Source organism: Zalophus californianus, chromosome 15, assembly GCF_009762305.2.
Source record: "Zalophus californianus isolate mZalCal1 chromosome 15, mZalCal1.pri.v2, whole genome shotgun sequence".
Classification (NCBI taxonomy): domain Eukaryota; kingdom Metazoa; phylum Chordata; class Mammalia; order Carnivora; family Otariidae; genus Zalophus; species Zalophus californianus.
In genome coordinates this window covers 17,407,982-17,420,432 of record NC_045609.1, presented here as the reverse complement: position 1 = coordinate 17,420,432, position 12,451 = coordinate 17,407,982, and the positions used below count along the sequence as shown (strand labels likewise).

Below are 12,451 nucleotides of genomic sequence, written 5' to 3'. Positions count from 1 at the left end.
ACCTTTGAGGATTTTTTTTCTTGAGAAGAGCAGCTCTGAGCCGTAGAGTAAGGAAAAGCCAGAGCGGCCTTGGTGTGTAGTAAATACATTATGCTTGCCAGGCCAAGAAACGTTGAGATAAGGATCAATATGAAATGCACATGAGGTTAGTCAGTAGTGTTAGGGATTAGGCTTCGGGCTCGGTCATGGCCAGGCGCTTGCTTTCTCTACACACTAGTTCGGGTGCTTCGGGACTGGGCACACTGCCGCTGGGCTCCATACATTCTGTGTTTCCTTATGATGCAGGTCTTCCCCTCACTACCTCACTGCTCATCATCAGATGTAGGGTGCCTCAGAAAAGCCCAGAGGTGCTTCGGAGGCTTTATAGTTTTTTTTTTTTTCTTTCACTATTCAGCTTCCTTTTTTTTTTTTTTAAATTTTCTATTTTACTATGTTATGTTAATCACCATACATTACATCCCTTAGTTTTTGGTGTCGTGTTCCATGATTCATTGCGTATAACACCCAGTGCTCCATGCAGTACGTGCCCTCTGTAGCTTCCTTTTGAGCAGTGTTGACACTTTATAATGTGTTTGTGGGGCGGGAGGGAAGTGCATTCATTACACTTGGTGGCAAATTCACAATGAGTGTTTTCTCACTCGCACCCAGAGCATAGAGCTTGCTCTTTCTGCTATTCGGTAAATGTAAACTTAAAGTAAGCTATTCTGAGGTATTTCATTTATTGCTGCTAGAGAGCCAGTTTTATTTGACTGAGGAGAAAACAGTGGTTGGTACTTTAGAAGAATTAGAGGTGTTTTAGAGGGAGGGAGAATGAGGCAGGCGGAGAAGAAGAGGATTCACGTGTGAATGATAGGACAGGGCCAGAGAGCGAGAAGGGGGTTAGGGATGAAGAAGGTCACGAATGGAGAGCCTGAGGAATGTGGTGGAAACACACAGTTGGACCCACACTGACCTAGAACAGCCCTGTGGCCGGGGCCGGGCCGCATCAGTGCTTCTATGGGACGAGCCCCCTCCCACCGCCCCCACACCTGGAACCTGCTGCACATACAGCTTGTCCTGAAAATTGATGGCACACAGGTGCAGGTGCGTTAGCTCCATAAGGGGGGCCCTGGAAACACTGTGAAGAAAGTTCCAGCACGGGGGGCGCTAAAAGTCTCACCGTTGCTAACCGGGTGATGTGGTCTCTCAGAAATTAAACAACTTCGGGAACTACATTTCTACAATTGTCTCTACTAGCCCACTTTGGACTGGACAGATTTTGGAGAGAATTGCCACAGAATTTAACCAGTTACAGTTTCATGCTGTTCAGAGCAAAGGCATGCCTCTTCTGGACAAAGTAAGACCGGTAAGTGTTGATTCAGATTTTCAGTTTGCTGTTTGCGAATTTCCTGGATGATTATGGTTTAACCCAGCATCGCCCCTGATAATTGCTGCTCTGCAGGATTTTGAAGCTAGCTTTGAAGTTTTTCTTTCAGTTTCTGTTGCTTGGGACCTGCTTCCAACGTGTCACGCTATGTAGATTTTGTGTAAAGACACAAGCATATTCTCCAAACTATACGAGTAAAATTAATTCTGAATTTCATGTATCTTGACACATTATATGATGTAGTCAGAGTTCATTTATCCAAAGCCCTTGACTGGGTTTAAATGCACCCTTGTCCGATTTACTCCGTGGCTTAAGAGGAAAATAACTTTTTGTCCTTCGGTAATTCTGTCTAAATTTTCCTTTGATGAAGGAAAGATTTACTTACAAAGAAATCGTGGGGAGAAGAGATTCGTTGTTACTCTCCAGGAAATGTTACTATATTAATCTTACATTATATTCTGGTAGAACAAGAGGTTCGCTTTATATATATATATATATATATATATATATATATATACATATATATATTTGAATTTTTAGAAACTGTTCTACCTGGAGCTTTCTTGACTTGTCTCTTTGTTCTTGCAGCGTATAGCTGGCATTACAGCCATGTTACAGCAGAGCCTGGAAGGCCTGCTGTTAGAAGGTCTTCAGACTTCCAATGTTGATATAATACGGCACTGCTTACGGACCTATGCCACAATTGACAAGACACGGGACGCAGAGGCATTAGTTGGTCAAGTACTGGTGAAACCATACATGGATGAGGTGTGTGCACCGCATGTTCTTCATGCAGCAAACACTCAAAGATCATCTGTTCTGACTTCCATTCTTCCCTGGGTGTGAGAGAGATAGATCAGGGATCTGTCTGTGAAGATTCTCCTAGGTGCTGCACTTCCGGTTGGAAGAAAGGGTCGGTCCCTTTTGGTTATCGTCAGCATGGCAGGAATCAGGCATGCGCTCTGGTATCTTCTAGTGATGCCAGAGCTCGGGGATCGTCTTAATTTCCTAGAGGTGAGGGTCTTGCCTAGGAAGAAGGTATGGATCAGAACATTTTCAGGTCAGTTTTAAGGTCTGTAAATTATATGTCAATGAAATTGCTGAAAAGCATGTTTACACTGCTGGGGTCGAATAGAACAGTTAGGCAGATGACCCCACTGTGGCGCACGTGCCTGCTGGAGGACCTGGAAGACAACCCTGTGAGCATGGAAAGTCTGTGAGGGGAGATGTCTTCACAGAATAGATTTGGCCTAAGTCTTGAAAACCGTGGAGGAGTTTGCCAGGCCAGGAAGGTGGGAGGGAGGGAATATTCAAAGATGAAGGGCTTTTGTGGGCAGGTTAGCAGGGTAGTACCTTAAACACGGAACTTGGTTGCCCATTGTCCTTGACCTTTGAGGATATAGGTAAATACAGGGAGTAAGTATATTCTGCCCCCAAGCAGCCAGAGTATAGGTTGCTCCGTATGGAGTTGCCAGCACTCCACAATTTCCGACTTAGAGAGTGTCAGTTTCATCTGGTTCAAGCTGATAGAAGTCATGAAACCAGTCCTCGGTGTTTGAGGACTTTTCTTCCAGTCACCTGCCAGTGGGAGTGTTCTTTCTGTCCAGTAAGTACAAAGCTCCCCACCATGACTTCAGGATGAAAGGCTTCCAGTTTTAAAAAGGGACAGTGAATCCCACTGATGAAAGTGAAATTGAAGGATTAATTTCAGTAATCCTCTCAGCTTCATTAGGATTACTAAAAATAAATGATCTGTCCGTTCTTTGTGTGTATCCTATTATATTTCATAGCCATCTCTGGGGGGGGTGAAAAAGATTATATTATTCTTTATCACTAAGTGAAAATATTTTAGTTACTAACTTATGCCTTTTTCATTGGACTGAATCAAAGGTGCTAAATTAGGGAAGTGCTTTAAGTTTCAGTGGCATGTTAAATGAACTATGGCCACGTTTGTATTTTAAGTTTGTATGCTTGTCATTCACCTCCTGAAACTCAACCTTACCACAAAAAATAAAACACTAAAGCAAAATAAAATGTGTTTTCTTCCATCACTCTCTGTCTCAACCCTTTCCCTAATCTGGAGATGGTAGATGACAAGGCCCAGGTGAAGACAATACAGAGCTGTTGTCTGGGGACACGGTGTTTTGCTTTCAAGCTCGGAAGGGAAGCAGATTGAGTGTGTGTGTGACATTCCAGCTTCAGGCCAGTCTCTGTCACCCAGCCTTTGTGTCCCCCCAGGGTCAGAACTGTGTCCCCTACTCCCAGGACCTAGATTTTAGTGCAGCTGTTAGGAAAGCATGTCAGGTGGGGAGGAGGAATGAGGACGCGTATTTGTAAGGTTTTCTTTATTTTTTTCTCTGTAGTGTACAATTCATACTTCTCCTTTAGGTGCTTTAAAAAAAAATGCTCTTCCTTCCAATAGGTGATTGTAGAGCACATCGTCGAGTCTCATCCGAACGGCCTTCAGATCATGTATGATAAGCTCCTGGAGTTTGTTCCTCACCACTGCCGCCTTCTTCGAGAAGTCACGGGAGGGACCATCTCAAGGTGACGGAAACTGCTGTGCGTCCCCCTCAGCTCCGTTCAGTGACCGCCCGTTAGCTCCTAGTGAGCTGCCGATCACTGGCCATCTTGTCTGAACTGGGAATGTGGGCACTTTCCTGTTTGCTACCGGTGCCGTGAGGCGGGTGTCCTAGCTTGGGTTCACAGGGAAGGAAACGAATGGTGGGATGAATCTTGAAGGCTCCATTTCTCGGACTCCAGAGCCTCCACTTTCCCCTTCTCTACATTTTCTCCTTCGTCAGGTTCGAAATCAAGACTGGTTTCCTTCCGTTATTCTGATGTCATCATCTGTCTAGAAACGCCAATCCCATTTAATTCAACAAGTTTTATACTGATTGTGATTAAAGCCATGTTCAGTTTTCCCTCCCTCTCTTATTTCCATGGCTGTTTCATGAATACCCCATTACCTTCAATCATCGCCAGTCCAGACCTTTGTCATCGTCTTTTGTGCAGGATAGCAGGCTCTCCCGACCTGGTCTCCCAGGCTCCACCTGTCCTTCTTCATTGCAACCCTTGGCTGTCCCATCTGCCCAGAACTGTGCTGCCTTCCTAAGTCTTTCGTGGCTTCTCATCGCTCATAGAGGAACGCCCAGTCTTCCTTGCGCAGCCTGTGAGGCCCTGATGCTCTGGTCCTCAGTGGTTCTCCACTGTAGAACTTTCTACTGTGGAGCTTTCCCCCATACCACTATGGTTCCCAGACAGACAGTAGCACTTGATCTTCCCTAACACACCTTGTACAGAAGATCCCTGACTTCACATTGGTTCAACTTAATGGTTTTTTGACTTTTTACAATGGTGCAAAAGTGATATGCATTCAGTAAAAACCGTACTTCCAATTTTGCCTGTGGATCTTTCCCCAGGCTGGCAATCTGCAGTAGGATCCTCTCTTGTGATGCTGGGCCAGGGCAACGGGCGCAGCTCCCAGGCAGCCACGCAGTCACGAGGATCAGCAACCAACACACTCAAACCATCCTGTTTCTTGCTTTCAGTGCAGTGTTTAGTAAATTACATGAGATATCAGATACTTTATTGTGAAACAGGTTTTGTGTTAGATGATTTTGCGCAACTGTACAATACTGTAAGTGTTCTGAGCACATTTAAGGTAGGCTGGGCTGAGCTCTGATGTTCAGTTGGTTAGGTGTATTAAATGCATTTTCAGCTTATGAGATTTCCAACTTAACAATGGGTTTATTGGGTGTGCCTGGGTGGCTCAGTTGGTTAGGCGACTGTGTTAGGCTCAGGTCATGGTCCCGGAGTCCCAGGATCGAGTCCTGCATCGGGCTCCCTGATCGATGGGGAGTCTGTTTCTCCCTCTGACCCTACCCCTTCTTGTGCTCTCTCTCTCTCTCAAGTAAATAAATAAAATAAAATCTTTAAAAACAAAAAAACAGTGGGTTTATTGGGAGCTGTCGTAAGTCGAGGAACGTCTGTACTGTGTGCTTCTGTGTTTTCCCTCATTGCCTCCTGCCTTTCCCATTCCCTTTGTCTTTCTGTTGACCTGTCACTCCACATGAAGCTCCAGCTCAGATACCACTCCTTTTTTTTTAGATTATTTATTTATTTATTAGAGTGAAAACATAGGCAGAGGGAGGGGCAGAGGGAAAAGCGGGGTCCTCACTGAGCAGGGAGCTCAATATGGGGCTCAGTCCCAGGACCCTGGGATCATGACCTGAGCCGAAGGCAGATGCTTAACCTACTGAGCCACCCAGGCGTGCCTGAGATACCACTTCTTTCAAGAGACCATCTTTTGTCCTGATGTTCAGCATTAAGCACGTCCTCTGGATTCCAGGACACGTTGGCTTTTACCTCTGGTGAGGACTGATGTCCATAGGCTTAGCTCATGCTCCCCTTCTGCACTGTCCACACCTGGCGCAGCATCTTCAAGATAGCAACTACCCAGTGTCTGCAACATGGAAGAATTAATCTATTTTCAGCATTAGAAAGGCTAATGAGGTCCCTAACCTTTATGAAGTAAGCAAGCAATATATTTGGTCTTAAATTTTTGTTCTTCGGAAAGAAAAATCTGAGGAAATAAATATGCCACCTGACATATTGAAATACCCTATTTCTACTACATGATTTTAGAGAAAGCCTGGTTTTGCCACTTGCATTTAGTAATCATGAAGATTTTGTGGATTTGGATTTTACGTAAGAATTTAGAAGTCATGATGTCGGGACACCTGGGTGGTTGTTGGTTGAGCATCTGCCTTCTGCTCAGGTCGTGATCTCAGGGTCCTGGGATCAAGTCCTGTGTCGGGCTCCATGCTCAGCGGGGAGTCTGCTGCTCCCTCTGCCCTCTGCCCCGACCCCTGGCTTGTGCTCTCTTGCTCTCAAATAAAATCTTAAAAAAAAAAAAGTCATGATGTAAAATTAAAGAAGCCACAGTTAGGAAATAGCCAGTCATTAGATTTGACAGGGCTAGTCTTGGTCCTGAAATGTCAGGTTTCAAAGCTTTGCAAGTTCTTCCATAGTTTTCAGTGTGGCAGAATTCACGTAGAAGCCTCAGAAATTTGGGGAATCTATTTTTTTTTTTAATTTAAAGATTTTATTTATTTATGTTAGAGGGGAGAGAGAGAGAACCAGAACATGAGCGGAGGGAGGGGCAGAGGGAGAGGGAGAAGCAGACTCCCCACTGAGCAGGGAGCCCGATGCAGGGTTCGATCCCAGGACCCCAGTACCATGACCTGAACCAAAGTCAGATGCTTAACTGACGGAGCCACCCAGGGGCCCCATTGAGGAATCTAAATTGTACCTCGTCATTTGCCTTAAGCACCCTGATTATGCCGCCCCTGAGCGCCCCTCGCTCTAGCTCCTGCCTTCAGGTTTCCACACGCTCGGCTCGGTGCTTCCCTTGTCCATTCTTTTCTTTTTCCCTGTGTCGCGTCTATATGTGCCCTTTATAATCTGGCACCAGCGGCATGCAGAATTTATCTTCCGAAGAATAAGGATTCACATTTGCCATCTGTTTCAACTGTTAATCTTGAGGATGTAAATTTTCTCTTTGGGGCTTTAAGTAGATATTTAACTTGGGGGATGAGGAGATCTTGTCATTTAATATTGCTTATACTCTGTGCATCTGTAGTGTTAAAATCCTTAATGTTACTCTTTCCTTCTCTAGATACCTTAATAGAGCTAGTTCTTAGTATGAGGGAAAGTAGATATACTGCCGTGAAGTGTGGTACCAGGTATGTGGGAAGTAGGCATCTTCTTTGCCCTCCCCAGCCCTCCTCCAACCCACCGGTGATTTCTTATCAATACTGAACTATAGTTAAGATTATTTGATATCCCTTTCTGGAAGTGAAGCATAGCTTCCTTGATAACTTGTTTTTCCTGATAATTTTTGCTAAGCAGGAAAATTATGAAAGCGTTTTTCTGTTTATTTTCAATACCAGCATAGTAAATCCCAATTTGCTATCACAGCTTAGCTACAAAACTCCCAGTTTTTCTAAAATAAGAACATATACTGAATTGCTGACCATTGTTAAAGAAAATTATCTTAAAATAGAGCATATTAAGCAATATACAGCAATCAGAGTGGGTAGTCATCAAGGTGGTAATTGCTTCGAAGATACTTATGTGTCTTTAAGTTCAGTAGAAACTTAAGGAATCTGCCTTATTTATGTATGTAAGCCTTACTAACACAGCACTTACTGTATGCTAGGCCCCAGCCTAAATGCTTTATAGATATTAACCCATATGATGATCCTATGATCCGTATCCTTTCATGTCCATCTAAAGATGAAGACAACAAAACATAGAGGTTAAAGGGCCCACGATTTGAACCCAGGCACTCTGGCTCCCAAGTGGATGCTTCATCCCAGCGTTGCTTCTCGTCGAAGTCTGTGACTAGAAATCCAGAGTCCAGCCTTTTGCTAAAAAATGCAAAATAAAGCATGGACACACAAAAAAACATTAATGTGACAAGTTTTTTGTGTCAGGATTTGTGATCAAGATTTTACATGGAACAGTCTCCTAGAATTTTAGAACTGAAGGTGATCTTGGAGATAGCTTCATCTTCACAAAGCTATTAGTAATTGGTAAATTAGCATAATTTACAACGCTTTAGGGCTTAGCGGTATTAAGATTGAACACAAAGATTGCTTTTCTTGTGTTATTAGACTACTTCTTTCCCAAGATAGAGTGTAAATATGGTGGCCTAATTAGGGGAGGAATCGTGCCAAGGCAATTTGACACCAGCTTGTTCTCCTGCGTGATAAATAGAAGAGTTAGGGTACAGAGGACGTACTGGCTTCCAGGTGAGACTGGGATCAAGGAGTAAAATAGAAGTGTGGGGCTATAAACCAGCTAATGGACAGAGAGAGTTTTTTGTAAAGGTCGAAATAAGTTTTAGGCTGAGGAACTTCTAGTAAAAACACCACAATAGAATTTCGCCCTTTGTACATCGAAGAGCACGGTGTATCTGACTGAGATTTTGCTCTTGTCCTACAGTGAAAAAGGCAATACTGTTCCTGGATATGATTTTTTGGTGAACTCTGTCTGGCCAGAGATAGTACGAGGATTAGAAGAAAAATTGCCTTCTCTTTTTAATCCTGGGAATCCTGATGCATTTCACGAGGTACCTTTTCCTCCATCATCGTGATTCTTGAAGATATTAACCAGAGGCTTGAGACTAATCATGTTTTCTGCACAGTCTTGGTTCTGTGGTTTTTTTGAAAAAAATAAAAATTTGAGTTCATGAGTGAGCATTTACTTAAAAATTACTTCCTTCAAGTAATAGTTTCTGATACTTTGGGGAATAAATATTTTAATTTGAGAACGTGTAGTAAAATCCAGTCTAAACACCGTTGTGACGAGATACGTATGTTATTTTCTCACTTTTAAAAAAAGATCCTAAAGACCATTAAAAAACAGTCTCCTTGCAGTTGTTTTCCATGAAAAATTAGGTTTGCAGATCTGTAGTGAATAATTTTTAAGGAAAACAAAAGGTATTGATTGGATTGTAAAATCCTTACTAATTTTTAAAGTGTAGAGAGGCAGATAGTGTGGTGAACCTGGGGCCTTTTGGACTTCAAAAACAGGTAAGACAACAAATTTGGAGCTTTATTATTCCAGAAATACCATTTACCTCTTCTCTTGACTCATTGTGTGATGTTAACAGTATGTTGAACAATATGATCACTTGGTGTCACTCTCAGTAAATTGTGCGACAGTGATTTTTATGATTTTAAAAAATAGGGCTTTTAAAAATAGGTACTGTAAGCAGAATGAAATAGCGGTCTTAGGCATGAACCATTTAAGACCCTTTACGTTTTGCTGTGCTCGAGAGAATTACTGATCACATTAGGCTCAGGAGATGTTTCAGCTCAGAAATGACATTTTCTCATAGCACTTTGATTTTAGAATTCTAAACCAGTACTTAATGTTGGTGGGTTTATCTCGAGCAAGCATAGCATCTGTCAGTTTCTTTCAAAATATGCGTTCAGCTTTCAGCATTGCTGTGACATGCTTCTTGTGAAGAGAGAAAAAAATTTTTGTATTTGATTCTTTAAGTCTGTGACTAGAAATCCAGAGTCCAGCCTTTTGCTAAAAAATGCAAAATAAAGCAGGGACACACAAAAAAACATTAATGTGACAAGTTTTTTTGTGTCAGGGTTTGTGATCAAGATTTTATGTGGAACAGTCCTAGAATTTTAGAACTGAAGGTGATCAGTGTATGCTAAAGGATTTAGCATCCCATCATGTGCAGAGGTAGAATACGTTTTATCCCAAAAGTGTGAATAATACTTTTGTCTCAACTCCACACGCCTAGCGCACACTCGGGATTCTGTAAGTGTTGCTCAGACCAATTGAAAGAAATTAAAAACGTGTAGTATTGAGTGCACTACAATTCTGGCCTAAGCACAGACTTCAGCATATTTAGGTGAATGGTTTGGTGAGCCAGAATTGAGCCCCTGTTAATTAAGAAGTATATGGAAGGTCCACACATGTTCTCCTTAGAGCCTGGGCACTCGGGGCCTAGAGTACCCACAAGGGAATGCGCATTTCACAGTATCCGTGGTTTTGCTCTACTCACTGACCACGGTTCTGGGTCCTCTATTAGCTTTGTCTTTGGGTAAATTCTCTCTGAGCCTAAGGAAACGTTATCCTTAAAATACTAGCAGTAGTTACCTGGTAGGGTAGTTTTGTGGGCGAAATTAAATAGTACAGTTTTCTAAGCACAGTGCACAGGTGATGAATGCTGAGTAAGTTTCAGCCGCTGCTCTTCATGGTGGTGTGAGCCCCGCTCCCCCGCCCCGTCAGCTCTCGTGCAGTTCTGTCTGTAGAAATGATGTGATTGCTTACCTGGTTTGATTCTTTCCTTTTAAAAATGTTCTACTTCTTCTTCTGGAGCAGCAGTGAAAATGATACCACTTTAATCTACAGTCTCTTCTTCTAGTTCCAAGGGACTAGGTTAGGGATGCCCTAGACTATGAGACAGCTGTTGTTTACGGAGCACGGGGTTTCCAGGCGGGCTTGTCACGTAAGACCTTGAGCAGGTCACCTAACCACTTCGGGCATGACCTGATCTTCAAGTCAGGACCTAGGAAGGACGATCTCTTCAGGTCCCTGTCAGCTCTGGAAATGGAGTCAAAGTGTTCACCTTCTTTATCTTGATTATAGCTTTTCCTGTATGTTCCCTTCTCTGGTTAGTTTGCTTACAGTGAAAATTCCACCTGTTTGTTCTTACTTTAGAAATACACCATAAGTATGGATTTTGTGAGAGCATTTGAACGGCAATGTGGATCACAGGCCAGTGTGAGAAGATTAAGAGCACATCCTGCCTATCACAGCTTCAATAATAAGTGGAATTTACCTGTTTATTTTCAAATAAGGTCAGTGATTTATTTCCTCCCCCCACCCCCAGTCTTCTGAAGTGGAATTTGAATACCAATTCAGGGTGTTGCTCTACTTAACAGCCCTTTCTTTGAAATCATTGTACCGTTCCTTGGGAAGCAGAATCTAAAATGGAAACGTGCAAGAAGTGTCTTGATTGCCAAAATTCTGGCCTGCACGACAGAAAAATAATTTCGTAATTAGAGGGCTGAGAACACCAGCCTCGGACTGAGGTGGACGTCGGGCCCAGGTCCATCCCCCGCCCCCCCCCCGCCCACCCAGCTCCACACACATGACTAGTATGTCCTCCTCCGTCACACACAGGCAGACGGGAGGGGCTCTGGAGCAGCACACTCTTTCCCTTTTCCCCTTCTCATCACCTGCCTCTGTCAAACAGCTGACCCGGCCCACACCTGTTGTTGGCTTCTCTGGACAGTTCCTTCCCCCAGAGAGTGGGGAGAAGCGCAGCCTTAAGTATGCTTTATATCTGGTTCCATCAATCAGTTTATGAGAATCCTAATTATATTTTGGCTTTTCTTTATAATCTTTGATATTTCTTCTCTCTGTTCTGGAAAATGGTGATGCTTCTAACATGTCATGATGATAGCATGTATGTAAATAAGTGCTTCTATAAACTATTTGGGGAAATTTGGGATAAACTCTTAGCAACGTATGTTCTGCTAGAAAAATAGATGAGATCAGGCATTTTAGCAGAGTTTCTTGAATGAGGTCATGGTAAGTTCCTTCATAGAATGACATTAACTGGAGTATTTTAGATAGAATGGTCTGTAAAGAGTCATAGGCCTTTTGTTTAAATTGCTGAGTGCCTTCGTTATGATGCAGTCCTTTTCCCTAGAGTTCTGAGGGAAAATCACAGGGAAATATATTAAGGATTCGGTACCTTGATTATAATTGCTTGCTGTGATTGAGAATGTATATAATCATCTTCTGATAATGAAATCACAGTTATCGGAACGTTAGGGAGATGCCTTTTCTCATCTACACTGTGTTTTATGCTTAATTTGCCAAGGTCACATTACTACGTAGCTTGTCTCTGAGTAGGAAATTTAAGGATTTGTTCATCTAAGGTATTCATGGACCACACTGGAAGTAGTTGTTACAGGATAATCAAGATCAAGCCAGGGTAAGAAGCCCTTTTGATTCAGGGGCAGAATTTAAAATAGTGCAGCATTATGTCACAGTAGAAGAGCGCAGTAGAGAAGAGATGTCTGCATTGTACCATTTCTTCTGTAGGCCGTGTTTTAAGTTAGATTGCTTTAGACGCCCAGTACATCACATCACATCGTCCTGGCTACGGCCTCCAAACTCTCTTTCTGGTAGTTCCCCCAAATCCCGTGACCCCACACGTGTCGCTCTGGCACTGTCATCCCACCTCCTGGAGATCCGGGGGCTGTTTCGGCCAAGCTCGGGGCAGATCCAGGCCGGGACCCACAGCAACAGCACAGCCTGCCTTCGGTTGGTTCTCACGGGGCTGGCAACTGAGCTGAAACTACATTGAAAGTCAGCCAGTTCCCTAAAAGATTTTGTACCTTCACCAGATTTTAACATTAAGCATTCAAAGGGATTGGTTAACTTTTCTTTGTAAACTGTCTTACTTAAAACTTGTGAAATTTTTAAAAATGACGTTTGCGTTATGAAATGTGGAGCTTGTATTCGATAGGTTTGTTT

The 12,451-nt window shown here is 43.0% G+C and overlaps 1 protein-coding gene across 2 annotated transcripts in view; it reads left to right on the top strand.

Annotated features, from left to right (window-relative positions):
• Nucleotides 1–12,451, top strand: part of COG2 (component of oligomeric golgi complex 2) — a 57,622-nt gene that overhangs the window by 31,692 nt on the left and 13,479 nt on the right. For both annotated transcript variants that reach the window (XM_027595321.2, XM_027595315.2), the window contains exons 6-10: nucleotides 1,237–1,345; nucleotides 1,955–2,134; nucleotides 3,789–3,913; nucleotides 8,378–8,504; nucleotides 10,622–10,761. In XM_027595321.2, coding sequence (XP_027451122.1) covers nucleotides 1,237–1,345; nucleotides 1,955–2,134; nucleotides 3,789–3,913; nucleotides 8,378–8,504; nucleotides 10,622–10,761 — 681 coding nt within the window. The remainder of the gene's footprint in view (nucleotides 1–1,236; nucleotides 1,346–1,954; nucleotides 2,135–3,788; nucleotides 3,914–8,377; nucleotides 8,505–10,621; nucleotides 10,762–12,451) is intronic.